The 16,590-nt window shown below is 44.3% G+C and overlaps 1 protein-coding gene across 2 annotated transcripts in view; it reads right to left on the reverse strand.

Annotated features, from left to right (window-relative positions):
- Nucleotides 1-16,590, reverse strand: part of mfsd14ba (major facilitator superfamily domain containing 14Ba) — a 47,506-nt gene that overhangs the window by 26,377 nt on the left and 4,539 nt on the right. For both annotated transcript variants that reach the window (XM_060908151.1, XM_060908152.1), the window contains exons 5-7: nt 12,266-12,380; nt 11,950-12,168; nt 4,065-4,178 (exon numbers count right to left, since the gene is read on the reverse strand). In XM_060908151.1, coding sequence (XP_060764134.1) covers nt 4,065-4,178; nt 11,950-12,168; nt 12,266-12,380 — 448 coding nt within the window. The remainder of the gene's footprint in view (nt 1-4,064; nt 4,179-11,949; nt 12,169-12,265; nt 12,381-16,590) is intronic.

The raw sequence follows: 16,590 nt of genomic DNA on the forward strand, positions 1-16,590 counted from the left end.
AGCGTCCACGTATTCAATCCAGATCGTGTCTGGTCCGGTGCTGTGTAAACATTGAGAATACGCAGATACGCTGTGCTGAGCTCTAGCTGGCGTCTCATTGGACAACGTCACTGTGACATCCACCTTCCTGATTCGCTGGCGTTGGTCATGTGACGCGACTGCTGAAAAACGGCGCGGACTTCCGCCTTGTATCACCTTTCATTAAAGAGTATAAAAGTATGAAAATACTGCAAATGCTGATGCAAATACTGCCCATTGTGTAGTTATGATGGTCTTTAGGCTTGCCATCCTTCCACTTGCAAGTGGTAAGTGACGCGCATGCCCGACATGCACCGAGATCACACACACACAGCGGCTCAGTCCCGAATCACTGCTCGTGCGCTATACTCGCGCGCTCTGTGAGCTGCGCAGGGCCGGAGTGCGCACCCTCCAGAGGGCGCTCGCTGTTCAGGGCGGAGTGATTTGGAGCACAGGATGCCTGCAGAGCCGAGCGTATCCATGTATTGGCGTTGCTGTGTGCACGCGAATCGTGTATTGGCATTGCTGTGTGCACACTAATCGTTTTAAAAACGTTAATCTGATGATCCGCTGATACAGTCTAATGTAAACCCCACCTAAGTTTACTGCGACTGTTTTCTCAGTCATTCAGATTGAGCTCCTTCTAGATGCTGTACAGACTCTAGACCAGACACGTGCCTTCACAAAGGCTATGAGTGAGTGGAGGGCGTTTTAGTGAGGGCTTTTTGGAATGCTATGAGTTAAGTTCAGTGTTTTGTTTGTTTTTGTGCCTGATCTTGTAAACCCCTCGTACACATGAATAGTCAGTGCCCCCAAAATGCACTGCTGCTTTGGCGTTGTGTAAGCACTGTAACAGGGATCCCAGCAGTAATTGAAAAAAATAGAGGAATGTAAGAAACTATCACCGGGCGGCACGGTGGTGTAGGCTAGCGGTCAGCGCTGTCGCCTCACAGCAAGAAGGTCCGGGTTCGAGCCGCGTGGCCGGCGAGGGCCTTTCTGTGCGGAGTTTCCATGTTCTCCCCGTGTCCGCGTGGGTTTCCTCCGGGTGCTCCGGTTTCCCCCACAGTCCAAAGACATGCAGGTTAGGTTAACTGGTGACTCTAAATTGAGCGTAGGTGTGAATGTGAGTGTGAATGGTTGTCTGTGTCTATGTGTCAGCCCTGTGATGACCTGGCGACTTGTCCAGGGTGTACCCCGCCTCTCGCCCATAGTCAGCTGGGATAGGCTCCAGCTTGCCTGCGACCCTGTAGAACAGGATAAAGCGGCTAGAGATAATGAGATGAGAAACTATCAGCAGGGGTCAAGGGGGCTGCCTGAAGCTGTTGAGATTTTAACATTTAAAGATGCTATAGAACACATTTTTTACATAGATTTAACATAGAAAAGCAACAGAATTTAACCATAATGTGTATCTATTTGATGCCATATTTTGTAATCAATGACATAAGTGGCAAAAAAAAATTATAAAAAATTAGACGAAAATGTAGCTTTGAAGAATATACTTGCCTAAATATTCCACTGATTTTGTTATAACAGTAGTATCCATAGTTCATCTCATTTGTTTTTTTTTGTTTCAAGTTAATGTCAAAACTAGTCACATTCATTTTTCAAAAATCATGAATATGAGCAGAAATCAATGATTCGGTAATATTAGATATATACATATGTACAGCAAATACTGGAGATATTTGATTTAAACCTCTCTTTTTGAAAGGTTTCACTGCAGAGGAATTTCATGCTCTTTTCTGGGGTGCATTCTGTCTTTCCTCCAGTTTTCTCTGCTTTTGTTTCTCTGATCTTTCCTTCTGCTTTTCTGATGTTCCTGCAGTGCTCTGAATTAAGTTCAACGCATTAGAAACAAAAGCACGAACGGAGTTAAAACATGTTTTCTAGCAAATGGGCGCAGCCATATTGTTTTCTTGTTCTATCGCGTACAGTCTCGCGGTCAGTGTTGCCAGATACTCCTGACGTTTTCCAGCCCAAAATATGTTCAAAACCTGCCAAAATGCACTTGAAACCCCCAACTGGGCGGAGAACCGCGCAATCTGGCAACACTGCTCGCGGTATTTACATCAATTTAACTTCCGAGTGTTCCCGAATGTCAACGAGAACAAACGAAGCCGACGAAAACATCGCTAAACAAACAAACCAAATCAGAACGTATTCTGCTGGTCATTTTACTTAAACATATTTTTAATGGATATACAAGAGATTTAAAAAAAAAAAAAAAAAAACACTTTCGCTAGAAAATAGCGGAATTCCGCTAAATAGCGGACGTCTGGGATCCCTGCTGTAAGTCAAAATGCGTAGACTTGAATTTTTTTTGGTGCCTGAGGTCCTGGGGAAGTGGAATCTTAAGAGATGTTTTAATGTTTGAATGTTGAAATGAGAAAAAATAAATAAACTTGTTGCAATGCTACACTTGTCGTCAACTTGATTCAAGATAGTCTCTGGTCTCATATCTAGAGTATTTTACTAATTACAGGCCACAAAAGGAGAATCTTTTAAGCTAGCAATGCTTAGTTGTAGAATTTAACAATCCTAATATTAGTATATTTATCTTAAATTCAGTTTTTACTGCTAAGACTTTGTCATCCACTTTGGCTCAGGTGGATAAGTATGGAATCAATTTTGTGCCAAAATGTTCATACAATACTTTTGAAATATCAAACAAAAACGACAAATCAAAATACAAAAAAAAGTCAATTTTTTTTAGACTGGCAAACAAATTATTCGTGTAATCGTGCAAAATATCAGTCTATTACTCTTCAGAAACCTTTTATTTTTGTTCCACGTCTATCTCAGTTTTGTTTGACGTAATTTATTTTGGTTGCGATTCCAGCTTTCTCGTTTGCGCTCCCTGACTTTTTGCTTGCAGTTTTGGCACAAACTTCACGTGTGGGTGGGCTGTCCAGGAATGCATTCCCATTGGCTAACTTGTGTTTGACTGACAGCTCCGCTCAGCCATTCCCTACTCGGATTCTGGCGGACTGTTTGACGAGTGACCGATCCATTGACGGTAAACAAGGATCGAGTGGACTTCAGTGGCGACTATGATACTAAATTAATTCAACAAAGTGTAAATTCAATATCATAGTCGCCACTGAAGTCCACTCGATCCTTGTTTACCGTCAACGGATCGCTCACTCGTCAAACAGTCCGCCAGAATCCGAGTAGGGAATGGCTGAGCGTAGCTGTCAGTCAAACACAAGTTAGCCAATGGGAATGCATTCCTGGACAGCCCACCCACACGGGAAGTTTGTGCCAAAACTGCAAGCAAAAAGTCCGGGAGCGCAAACGAGAAAGCTGGAATCGCAACCAAAATAAATTACGTCAAACAAAACTGAGAAAGACGCGGAACAAAAATAAAAGGTTTCTGAAGAGTAACAGACTGATATTTTGCACGATTACACGAATAATTTGTTTGCCAGTCTAAAAAAATTGACATTTTTTCTTTTTTTGTATTTTGACAAAAGTATTGTATGAACATTTTGGCACAAAATTGATTCCATAGATAAGGCGCCGTACCATAAATCCATGGACCCGGGTTCGATTCCGACCCGAGGTCATTTCCCAATCTCTCTCCTGCTCATTTCCTGTCTCTACACCGTCCTATCCAATAAAAGGTGGAAAAGGCCCAAAAAAAATCTTTTAATAAAAATGACTTGAACGTCTAAATGTAAGAAGTACGATCTTGTTATAAGAACTATTTTGATTATTTTGAGTTAATCAGATCTCGCATAATAAAGTTCCCCACTCTTATTTTGGAATTATTTCATCTAAAAACAGGTTAGATTTTTCATCTTGCTTTAAGAAATCTTACCGAGTCAAATTTGACTAGCTCCATTGGCGGATTTTTTTTCACCTGATTCAAGCAAATATGCTTCGTTTTAATCTTTTATTTCTTATTTTCGAAAGGCCATTTTTTGCAGTGAACCTGTACGTTTATTCGATGTGTTTGAAAGCGAATCTCCTCCACTGCTTACAGCTCAAGCAGATGGCTTGCTTAATAACATCAGAAAGCAAAGTATCACTTCTACGCTCACCTGTCGTAAATAGAGGAAGAAGCTGGAGTACTGGCCTGCCTCGGGTAAGTACGACAGGAACACGGTGATGCAGATGAGAAGCACAGTCGTGTCCTTCCCCACTTTCCTCAGAGACTGCACAACAAAAACACAAATCGTTACACAGCACTCAGACCTGTCCGAGATCTCTCGGTGAAACTGAAGCAACAGGCACAGATGTGGGTTGTGCTAAAGCGAGTCAATTAAAATTCTGAACAGCTTGAGGCCAGTTAAGAGGCTGCCAGTCCATTAGCAGTAAAGCTGAAGTTGCTGCACACGCTCATCTACAAATATTGATCATATGCGAGTCATAACGGCTGCCAGAATCACCATCGTTATACTGCTTTCTTTTTTTTTTTGGATTATTGGTGTAACACACTACGGAAAAACGAGCATTCAACCACGTCGGCAAACATTCCACCTTGACTGCTGCTCTTCTGCACGGTCAGAATCAGCAAGTCACACGAGGAACTATTTTTAGCCCGAGTGATGGTTCAATACTCTGAGGCCAAATGACAAACGAAAAAAGTCTCTTTTTTTTCTTTTAATGCAGCTTGTCACATTATAAACAAGAGTCATCAGGACAGGACGTGTCCCCTACATGAAACCCCAATCCAAATTTACCTACGCTGAATTGATTGCCATGGAAATACGGAAAAAATAAAACTCACAGAAATCCCAAAATGTCAAAAGGCACAACTCCTTTAGGTCACTTAACGTCAGGGCTGCAACGATTCACTGAGACACCGATTCGATTCACGATTCAGACCCTTCGATTCGATTCATTTCAATTCTGCAACTAAATATAAAGGACAAACAAACCTCAGATTTTAAACTTAATTGAACTAAATCCCATTGAAATGTGTCTGGAAAGATGGAAACTTTCCAAATGCTGACTAGGGAACAGGATATGTAAGAGTAAAATGCTTAAAACAAAACAAAAGCGGGCAGCACGGTGGTGTAGTGGTTAGCGCTGTCGCCTCACAGCAAGAAGGTCCGGGTTCGAGCCCCGGGGCCGGCGAGGGCCTTTCTGTGTGGAGTTTGCATGTTCTCCCCGTGTCCGCGTGGGTTTCCTCCGGGTGCTCCGGTTTCCCCCACAGTCCAAAGACATGCAGGTTAGGTTAACTGGTGACTCTAAATTGAGCGTAGGTGTGAATGTGAGTGTGAATGGTTGTCTGTGTCTATGTGTCAGCCCTGTGATAACCTGGCGACTTGTCCAGGGTGTACCCCGCCTTTTGCCCGTAGTCAGCTGGGATAGGCTCCAGCTTGCCTGCGACCCTGTAGAACAGGATAAAGCGGCTAGAGATAATGAGATGAGATGAGAAAACAAAAGCTCAAATAAGGATATTTTGGCAGCTCGAATTGATGACTTCCTGAGCACAGAGCAGTGAGTGTCAGTCACAAACACCTTCCTCTTCCGAGAGTTATTTCATATTTACGCACATTCAGAACAGTTCCGTCAGTACACTAGTACAAGGAACAGTCGGAACTCAGCAACATGTAAAACTGTTTTGTAACTTTGGCTCCAAACTCTGTTATTTACCAGCTTAAGGTCGGTCCGTATGGTGAAATACCGTGACCGAGGTCACGGTATTTCACCATACGGACCGACCTTAAGCTGGTAAATAATACATTTATTTTTTCTTTACCAAATTCTAACAGAAAACGAGAGCGCCCGAAAGGGAAAACCGAGCCGAGCTGCCATTTTGAATCCTCATTCACGGCTGTAATGCAAATTGCTTCCTCCTCGGTATACAAGTGCACTTCCATGGCAGGAAAAAAAACTACATTTTGCCGCCTATGTAGTCGCCTATTTATACAAATAGGAGTCATTCAGGATTCAGACATGTTTTTGCTCGGCGTTAGCAACAGTTACAGGTTTTTATCTTTCTCCTGAAATGTTTTCTTTTATTTCTTCTTCCTCAGGGTAGTAAAACTCGCTTTCGCTGTGAACACTGTCGTTATCGCTATCCATGCTGTAAAATTAATGCTATTCTCCTGAGAAATGCTGGCAAAAATGTATAAGACTTTTGATAATCTTATAATTAAATCTTATTTTAAAAAAAAAAAAGGATAAATGTTGACAAAAAAAAAAATTCTACTATGCTTGTTGTTGTGAACGAGCGAGTCGCCAGAGGTCTGTAACCGGGGTCCGTACTGTAGGATACGGACCCACTCGCCAGCCAATCAGAGCGCAGGATTTGGACCGCAAAAAAAAAATAATTATGCATATTCATAAAAGAAGTTCAAACAGGAATGGAATATCTTGGCTCAAGGACATTTATCATGTTTTTAAACCCATCGTTCTGTACGGTACAGTATAGCCGCATATCATAGGCGAGGTAGCCGCCAACAGCCTTCGAAATAGCTTTAGTTCTAGTTTCACTCACTTTTGGTCTGTTGACAAGATCGGTCAGGTTTAACTCTCCGCGCGTACCTGGTTTTACTCCGTTCCTAACACTTGCAGTTTGCAATTCGGCAGCACTTCCTTCGTTTACGTCCACGTAGCATTTTCGCTTTAAGCCTCGGTCACAACCGGCCGTACGTGCTCCTACGGCCGGTCTACGTGCAAAAAACGCAAGAAACGCACGGAGGGCGCGCGTGTGACGTGCTGATTTTCGAGCCGTAGACTGGCCGCAGAGGTTCTTTGTCATGTCAAACAAACTCTACAGGCGCTTACGTTTTTTTCAGGTTGCAAGACAAACTTACGGCCAACGTGCGTCTTTCTCCACGAACAAAAAAAAAAAAAAAAAAAAACGCAGCGATTTGGGAAACACCAAAAATTGCACGGCCAAAAAAAATCGTACGTCCGGTTGTGACTTAAGGCCTCTGCATGCTCTTGCGACAAGGCTTTCGCAGATAGCTTTTCGCAGACAGTTGTAATTTATTGTTGAGCGGGGAGTAATAGGCGTGCGCGATGTTATTCACCGGCACAACGCAAGGGGGCGCGAAGTTGTGAAATCGCTAGGAGTAGTTGGTGGGTGTGGTTAGTGGAGTGTTTATCCTCTGGTTACTTATAATGACTAGAACTGGAGTCGTATAGATGTCCGTACTTCCTCACTTCCTCGATCAACCGCTCTTCGTGCTGCTCCATCTTCGCTCATGTTTTTAAAAATGCCGGTCGTGAAAACAAACCAAACCGGGAAAGTAGGGAAGCGGAAGTGCGTGTACAGCGGATGTAGAGTGGACCAATCAGAGCCCTCTTGTCTGCGATGCTGTCTGCGAGGCTTCTGCGGTGGTCACAATTTTTGGGAGGTGCGCGCAGAGCGTCTGCGAAGGTGGGGGGGTTACGCAGACGCTGTCTGCGACGCTATCTGCGAGGACTGGGTTGTCAGCATAAATTGGCCTTTAGGCTTTAAATGATTTGCGAGGTTTGCAGTTGACCCTCTTTTATACGTCACGTCACATCAACATAACACGTGCGGCATGTTGCAACGTCCTTCGTGTCCTCTCGAAATCCAAAACGTAGCCAAACTTTCAATTCAAGATGAGACGAAGGATGTTTAAGTTTGGCTTCCGCCATTTTGGTGCCCAGCAACAGCGCTGCCACGTAAGGTGTCGGCTACTCTGATTGGACAAGAGCAAGGACCCAAACCAATCAAATTGCACGTTTTATTTAGAAGCAAAGCTTTACTCTATTCCAGCCGATCACTTTCTCGCATCGGTTTGACAAAGTAAGCAGGGATCGAAACGGGCGGTCGCCCACTCGCCAATGCGAGTTGGAAAAGGTACGGGCGACTAGTGACAACATGTACTCGACCGAGTGGGCGACTGGCTCGCCACACTATTTTTTATATATATCAAACTACTCACTGCCTCGATGGTTTCTATCGACGATTCTCACCCATTTTAAGCAGAACTTGGTCTATTTTACCGTTTTTTACGATAATTTCAATAGATTTTGTGAGACATTTGTCAAGTTGGCATAGACGCAGGCGCCGCCATATTGTTTACATGCGCAGTATACACCGCTACATGCAGCATGGCTGCGCGAAGTTTCGTTTCTTCCTGTTCGTTTTCGTTGCTGCCCGTGAAGACAAATGTAACTTGAACCGCTATTGGTCAGATAGATTAGACCCCCGCGAAGTTTAAGGGCGTATTCAGACCAGGATAGTTCGATAGTTCACTTGCTTTGGTCCGAATCAAATGTTTTTTTTATTTTTTCATTTTGGTGCGGTTCGCTTTCACACTGTACATTTTAGTAAGCGGACCAAAATCTGTCAACAAAGCCGCGCGCCCTGAGGTCGTTCAGCTATTAGTCAGAGACGACACGCGCACAAAGCGTTAAGTTCAAAAGTAGTCACGGAGGCTTTCCGTGCTGTTATTCTTTTTAATGTCATCAAAGCTATATGTTTTTTCCAGTTTTTACTGTTTTCACAATTGTGTGATTACTATGCTGTTGTACAAGTAATTTATCAACGACGACGACAAAGGGCAAGGCGGCTACGGAGGATAGCGCTGATGAGCGCACATCATGTTGTGACAGTTCTGGCTCTTCACGCAAGACGGAGGAGGTATGTGTCGGGATATTCGCCTTATCCATCATAATAGATGAATTTCTTTTTTGCGTCGCTAGTACCGCCACTTTTTGAAAGAATGTCCCTGATTTTAATGTAGGTCTGACGGAGTTTCTTCACTTTTAGTCGACATTGTTCTGGGGAGCGCATGAACCCCTTCTCCTTCATTTTCTCACTGAATACAGCAAACACGTCGGCATTTTTGTGTTCTCTCTCCAAAAGCTCAGATATGTGGACATCTGCCCATATATCCACAAGGGTACGCGTTTCTTCCTCGGCCCACGTTTGCCCCCTACTCATTTTTTGTACTCTGTAGTCTAGCCTACCACTGGTCTGAATGACTGAACGACTGTTGTAAGGTTCCCTTGACAACCGAAACAGTGTTTGCACTTTGCGGTGGAGTGTCAAGACTCTGTTTCCCATAATGCTCGACAAACGACGGAAGCTCCCGAGGTACAAAAAAGCAAAACTGTCGGATTAGGTCCGGTCTGTTTTCACACCTCCAAAAGGTCCGCACCAGGGTTCCTTTGGTCCGGACCGAGTCCGACCTTGCAGCTCAGTCTCGGTCCGCTTGTTTGGTCCGGACCAGAGTTTGGTGGTTTGTATTCAGACCAACCCAAAAGGTCCGGACCAAGGGAAATTTGGTTCGTTTGGTCCGGACCAAACAACGTAGGTGTGAATACGCCTTAAAAGTCCTTAGCTTGACATTTCTGACAGCCATCAAAACAAATGGATATCGCTCAACAAGCATGTGGCCCTTATTCAAGTGCCTGCAGGTGATGAGAGGGAGTATGTGGCAGGAGATGTCGAGCCCCAGGAGAGACAGAATGAGGAGGTGGAAGATGAAGATGACGAGGAGGCGCAGCATGATGTGGTGTATGACCCGATAGATGATGATGATGATCTGGATGAGCGTTTCGAAGATTGTGATGATAATGAGATGACTGAGGAAGAAGTTTATAGACCGTTGAAATTGATCACTCATGTATAATATGGTTGTATTATATGAATAAATATATAAAAATCGGCTTGAAATTTGTAATTATAAATACGGACCAGTGCTACTCCATTCAGACCAGTACCTCCGATACCCCTTTTCCACCAAATCAGTTCCAGGGCTGGTTCACAACTCGTTCAACTTGCGAGCCAACTGAGAACCAGTTTGCTTTTCCATAGCTCACGGTGCTAAGGGAAGCCACGTCATTACATCGCTGTATACGTCAGTTACGTCGCTACGTTTGCATAAACCTTGGTGCGAATATCGAAGCAACAACAACACGGAAGAAGCAGCAGCGACAACAACAATAGTAATAATAATGGACGACTTCGCGTTTGTACAGCTGCTGCTTCTCGTCGCTTAAAAATGGCGACCTTGGGGGCGTCGTGGCTCAGGTGGATAAGGCGCCATACCATAAATCCGGGCGACCCAGGTTCGATTCCGGCCCGAGGTCATTTCCCGATCCCTCCCCATCTCTCTCTCTCCCGCTCATTTCCTGTCTCTACACTGTCCTATCCAATAAAGGTGCAAAAAGCCCAAAAAATATCTTTAAAAAAAAAAAAAATGGCGACCTTTCACGGTCTTGTTATTGAGGTATTTCACTCACGTGACCAAGTCATGTGATGCTACCATTTTGGATGGCACGGCTCGAATCAGTTTGAATGCGAGGAAGGCGACAAACGAAAAACATAAAAGAAAAAGGAGCGAGATGCAGAAAACACCTTCACTATCCAGCGACGTAGGGCATTTACAGGGCGAGCAGAGGGAGAGGTATTTGCAAAAATTGAGGTTAGCAGGCTTAGAGAACGACGTTTACCTGCTTCCACCAGGATTGTTCACTGACGTACGGAAGTACACGAAGCCCTCGTCTTTACCTGACTTCGGCCCACATGATCTGTATACCTATGTCGTTAAAAACCCATCGCCATACACAGGTATTGATCTGAAAGCGTATAAGAGTTTGGATGCCTACAAATATTTTGTGTCAGGCTGGGTAACATGCCTACATCAGCGGGTCGTCCCTGGAGCCGGTGGTCGCCATCTTATTACAGCTAAGGTTTGTTCACATTTTCATTTACTTTCGGTCCTCAGAATAAACAAAATGTTATTAAATGTCATTGAAATAACTTCTTAGTCTGTTGAGACATGACCCGTTATAAATTTGCTGTTACCAGGCAATGAGCAAGAACTGTATTATTAGGGTCGGTGTAGTTGTAGCAGTGTATTAGCAACTAGCTGTTAGCACTAGCTAATGTCAACAACATCGTAGCTGGTATGTTACTGTAGCAATGTTTACGTTCAGTCATTTGGATGACTGTTAAAACCTTTCAGTCTCAAGTTTTTCCTTTACTGTATTTACTAGTTTACTGAGCTAGCGCGCTCGGCCGAGCCGGGAGCCATCGCGCGCTAGCTCAGTAAGCTAGTAAATCCAGTAAAGGAAAAACTTGAGACTGAAAGGTTTTAACAGTCATCCAAATGACTGAACGTAAATATTGCTACAGTAACATACCAGCTACTGTTGTTGACATTAGCTAGCTTGCCGTCCAAAATGGTGGACACCGGGGTGTCACGTGACCCTGTGACGTCAGGTGAAATACCTCAATTGTTGTTGGGCTTAACAACTCCGCCCCCCCGCTGACATAAGCGGTTCTTTCCTCTGGCCCAGCAGAGTGTTGGTGCTAGCCTGGAACCGGTTTTTCTGGCCCCAGAGCCAGTTCTTTGTGAGTGGAAACAGAAAACCCGGTTCCAAACTAAGCACTGGCTCCGAACCAGCCCTGGAACTGATTTGGTGGAAAAGGGGCATGAGAAGCACTGGTCCAAATGGACCAGTGCTCCCAAATTCCCGTTTCGATCCCTGAGTAAGTGTAACAGTTACGCTGTAAAAGTGAGTTTATAAATCAGTACAAATTTAAATTTAAATAAAGAAATCGAAAATACAGTTACGTGGATCCATAATTGGTATGGCAGGTATGAACGTGATTTTCAGTGCGCTGTGGTGAATCGTTGCAGCCCTACTTAACATATCTGTCAGGTTTCGTGAAAAAATTCATGGGAAAAAAAAAAAAGGGGGTTTTGAGTTATGCTCCGGAAACTAAAATGCTTACAGAAAGTGTTAATGTCCTCCGTCCTGAAAAACGTCCCTGTAAGAAAAAGCTTCAGCTTTACCCGGACTCCCAAATTAAAGCTGAAAGTGCTCATTATATACAGTATAAAATGTAATTTTAACTCCAGTATGCTATGATAGCTCAACATAACTTTGTCCAAATAGTTATGACCCTGACTCTATGTAATATCCATATCCTACGTGCCAAATCAAATCGCACGCTAGTGAAATTGTTCAGCTCAGATTTACAGCGAATGGATCCGCCTGCTCCCAGGAGATCGGCGCGCCCCAGGTGGTCAGTCTCATCTTATCGGGCAGCGACTCCGGGACGGCCAGCAGAATGAAGCAGATGTCCGCCAGGGCGATAAGCGTAGCCACCAGGACCACCAGATTATCCCCGTAGTGCGAGGAGAGGTAAGCGCCGATCGCAGGGCTCGTCACCAAACTTGCGGCGAATGTCGCCGACACCTGAAACAAGAGCATGGGAGAATTCGTATCAGGTCCCGGTTGACACCCAGAGCTCGTATTAAAAGTGAAAAACATGAAGCTCGAGACACTTGCTTACGAGTCCATATGCAGTGCTCCTCTCGTGCTCCTCTGTAACGTCTGCTACATACGCGAAGATGACCGAGAAGGTGACTGAGAAAGCCCCAGACACAGAGATCATGGCAAAGTACCACCTGAAATTTCAAAGCAAGGAAACTTAGAGATACCAGAACTTAACTTTGACGTATTTAGATACAGAGTAAATAAAAGCATTCCAAGAAACGGAAATAAAATTACCGTATGATCCAACACGATAAAGTTATATTTAAAACACTCAACAAAGAGTATGTTTCCAGTCTGTGTAGTGTATTAACACGATCAGTAAAATGTCATAACCTAAAATCATCATGACCTTAACAACTGAGGACAAAAAAAATAAATAAATTACCGTCGTATTTTATTTCCATTTAGCATTAAAGTGCAAATCACGGGTAAATTCAGAAGCAAGATCAATGTAATTCCTGTTTTATTAGCCTAGTAAACTAGACCCACCCGCCTAGCGGCCAAAAATATATTTTTGCCTAGCGAGTGGGTCTAGCCTCGCACCATATAAACAAAAACACCCCGGGTATCAAATCGTGCCCGCCAATCACAACGCAAGGTTTTTGTTTGGATTCTTTGGGCGGGCTTTTGCAGGAGTGACGACAAAGCTGCGCGACGCTGGAGAAAGCACAACAGGAAAGATGACTACGGCTAGTGAACAGCGGCGCGTTTGACTCCGCTTCGGAATCAGTTTTAGAAGAATTAGACTTGGAGTTTTCGTTGAAACATGAGCAGGAAGAGGCTCTCCGCTCATTCCTTTTCAAGAAGGACGTTTTCGCTGTTTTGCCGACCGGCTATGGCAAAAGTCTGATCTACCAGCCGGCTCCGCTCGTAGCCAAAAGGATGGGGCTAGTTTGTGCAGTACGAAGAATTAATAAGCAGCTTTGAAACATTACTTTTTGATTGTTTCTTATTTTCCCGTTATTTTAAATTTAAGGGAAATTATTTCACCAAACACCACTAAATAAAAACTCTCAAAAACAGTTTAAGCAAACCCTTGAAAAACACTTGGAAAAAAATGTGTATGTGGTACAGACTCCAAACTTGTGGTCATTATCTCCAAACTTCTTAATATCTAGAACCTGTTTATTAATTAATACGCATTTTGAAAAATTATTTATTTCAAGGCCTCCCCCACTGCTTTCTGTCGCTCTGACTACGTCACAGTCACTGTTGCGCTGATTGGTCAGAGCGTTGGCCTATACGCACAGAGACAGTTTGAAAGACAGCGGTTTGTTCCTCCTACACCCGTCGGAAATGTCTACGGATCGAGCCCAGACTAAATATTCACATTTAGTCTGGCTTGCCAGGCTACTGTTTTATATTAAACTTTGGTCAAATATCTGGCACATTTTGCATTTTGTGCAATACCAGAAAAATTCAGTTGAAATCAAGCCATTGGAGGCGAATTGGTCCGCCTCTGAAAAAACTTGGCGTTTGGATTTCCCGGCAAACATTGATTTTCCATGACGTCGCGTGCGGGACGCCTCCCTCTGAATCCAAAACGACCTGGTGCTTTTCTGCAAATTTCTTCAACGTTATCGCGTAATTATTAAAATGGTTAACAGATGTATCATAGGAGGGTGTAGCAACACCAATCATGATGGGATTAGTACTCATCGTACTAAAAAAGACCAGACAACGAGAGAGAAATGGGAGCGCTTCGTGCGAGGCACCCGGAAAAATTGGCTACATGCTACAGCATTATTCGTGGTGCTCACTTCACAAGGCCCAACGACTTTGAGAACTACTTGCAGTGGGAAATGGGCTTCGCGAGGCAACCTGATCTGAAACTAGATAGAACTCGACGCCAACGGCGTCGATGGGGATGCCTCTGCCTGGTAGACGACACGCCTCAAGTTGTGATTTGGGGATGGACATTTGACCTCACAGTAATCTTGACCTGTGACCTTTTAACCTCAAAATCTAATCAGCTCATGTTTGTCCCAAAGCGCACGAATGGTGAAAGTTTGGTGAAATTCCTTTCATTAGCCTTTGAGATATCGTGTTCACAAGGTTTCGGGACGGACGCACGCATGGACAACCCGAAAACATAATGCCTCCTGCACCTTAAGGTGGAGGAGGCATGAATAGACGCAGCTCCATCTGTCAGAATGCCCAAAGCAACACCGTCTCCATCTGGGTCAGCGTCACCAAAGGACCCAGCCGTGTTCGTCTCCCCTGACAGAAGCCGAAGTGCCGCATCCACTGAGGCCCTCGAAGCCGAGGACCAAGCAGAGCCGAGAAAAAGACCAAGAAAATCGGCAATTCACAAGTTGACTGTTGCCAGGGTAAGAAATAATTCTGACATCTCATTATATTCTTCATCCAAAGGTGAAGTAACATTGTGCTCAGGTGACAATTCCATATTTCAATGCAAAATCGCTCGCTGCTAAACTTGGTCTACACAGGCTGTGCACTGAAACCGTGCAAGCTCTCGCAGCCTGCTGGCGCTTCCGCAGGTGACGTCACGAATCTGGCTCCAGACTCCCTTGGGATTTTTCCAGACATGTTTTATTTTATTTTTTTCTGCTGCAGACAGATGTCCTTGTGCAAAATTACCCTTCTGGATGAGTCTGTAAAGGGACATACTTTCATATAAAAAAATTTTTTTAAATGAAATTGGTCCAGGATATGCACTTTAAAATTTTACAGCAAATATTACAGCGTGGTTAGAACTACGGCCCAACCGATGTTATCAGGTGATCTGAGCTATCTGCATTTATAACGGTCAATAAATGACAATTAAATAAAAGAAACTGAGACACGCATGATGGATCCTTCAACCGTGCTAGGAGTGGTGGTGTTGCGTAGTTTGTCCAGTAGAGGGCGCAATACAACAGCTGGCAACGAACGTCTTTTGATCGGCACAAATCACAACAATCAGCTGACCCAAGCAGATTGTTTTGTTTTACTTTGCCCCAAAGTACTGAGATACACCTTATGGTGCAACCTGGACACATCTTCGGTGATGTGCCCGGGGTCACTGGGTGTTTCGGGTCGAACATCAGACACCCTCACCCGGGTGACCCAGCCAGGGGTGATCAGGCCCCGGCTTGTGTCCAGGTAGCGCACTACACCACTCATCCCCCCTCCTCAACCACAGCCAACGTGAAGCCTTTTCATCAGCTTCCATGATGTTCTTCATGGCTCTTCACCTGTGCAGTCCGCAGATCCCTAGGAGTCCCCGGGCCCGATGTAGAGACTAGCCTACAAAGCCCCTGCAGCCCACTTCAATAGGCTCACAGCACGCCTTCCACCCATTCCTCCGACACTCCTCCACCAGGTCAGCGTCCTTGGCCTTCTTTCGTTCTTGAGCCTCCTCCATCCGATCTTCCCAGGAGACAGTTAGCTCAAGTAGCACCACCTGTTTGCTTGCCCCCGACATCAAGACCATGTATAGCCTGGCAAGCCAGACTAAATGTGAATATTTAGTCTGGGCTCGGTCGTAGACATTTCCGAAGGGTGTGGGTAGGAACAACCTGTTGTCTTTCAAACCGTCTCTGTGCGTATAGGCCAACGCTCTGACCAATCAGCGCAACAGTGACTGTGACGTAGTCAGAGCGACAGAAAGCAGTGGGGGAGGGTAAACAAACAGCATGTGGAGAGGGACACCATTGGAGCATCGAGTGTTTTGGTGAAGATTCAGCGATCAGGGAGTTTGACTGTTTTTGAATGAGCGGAGAGTCTCTTCCTGCTCATGTTTCAACGAAAACTCCAAGTCTAATTCTTCTAAAACTGATTCCAAAGCAGAGTCAAACACGCGCTGTTCACTAGCCGTAGCCATCTTTCCTGTTGCGCTTTCTCCAGCGTCGCGCAGCTTTGTCGTCACTCCTGCAAAAGCCCGCCCAAAGAATCCAAACAAAAACCTTGCGTTGTGATTGGCGGGCACGATTTGATGCCCGGTGTGTGCTGTTGATATGGTCTGAGGCTAGACCCACTCGTAGGCAAAAATATTTTTGGCCGCTAGGCGGGTGGGTCTAGTTTACTAGGCTAGACCATGTACCATTTATGACAAGAAAACGGGTTTATTTTTAAACTGGACTGTCGTCATATCTCAGTGAGGACTCTTAAATAACTACACATAACAAATGCTACAGAAAGCCTGCGTTATATAAATCGACGACCGATACATTATCAGATTTTTTAATTAAAAAAAAATTTAAAATTAAAAAAAATAAATAAATCTGTACTAGATATTGTTTATTACTTTAAAAAAAAAAACAGTGGGTAGGGGAAGCTCAGAAATGACAGCACAATTGTTCTATTCATCGAGGAATGAAACTGATCTTGTGCTATAAA

The sequence above is a fragment of the Neoarius graeffei genome, chromosome 25 (assembly GCF_027579695.1).
Source record: "Neoarius graeffei isolate fNeoGra1 chromosome 25, fNeoGra1.pri, whole genome shotgun sequence".
Classification (NCBI taxonomy): domain Eukaryota; kingdom Metazoa; phylum Chordata; class Actinopteri; order Siluriformes; family Ariidae; genus Neoarius; species Neoarius graeffei.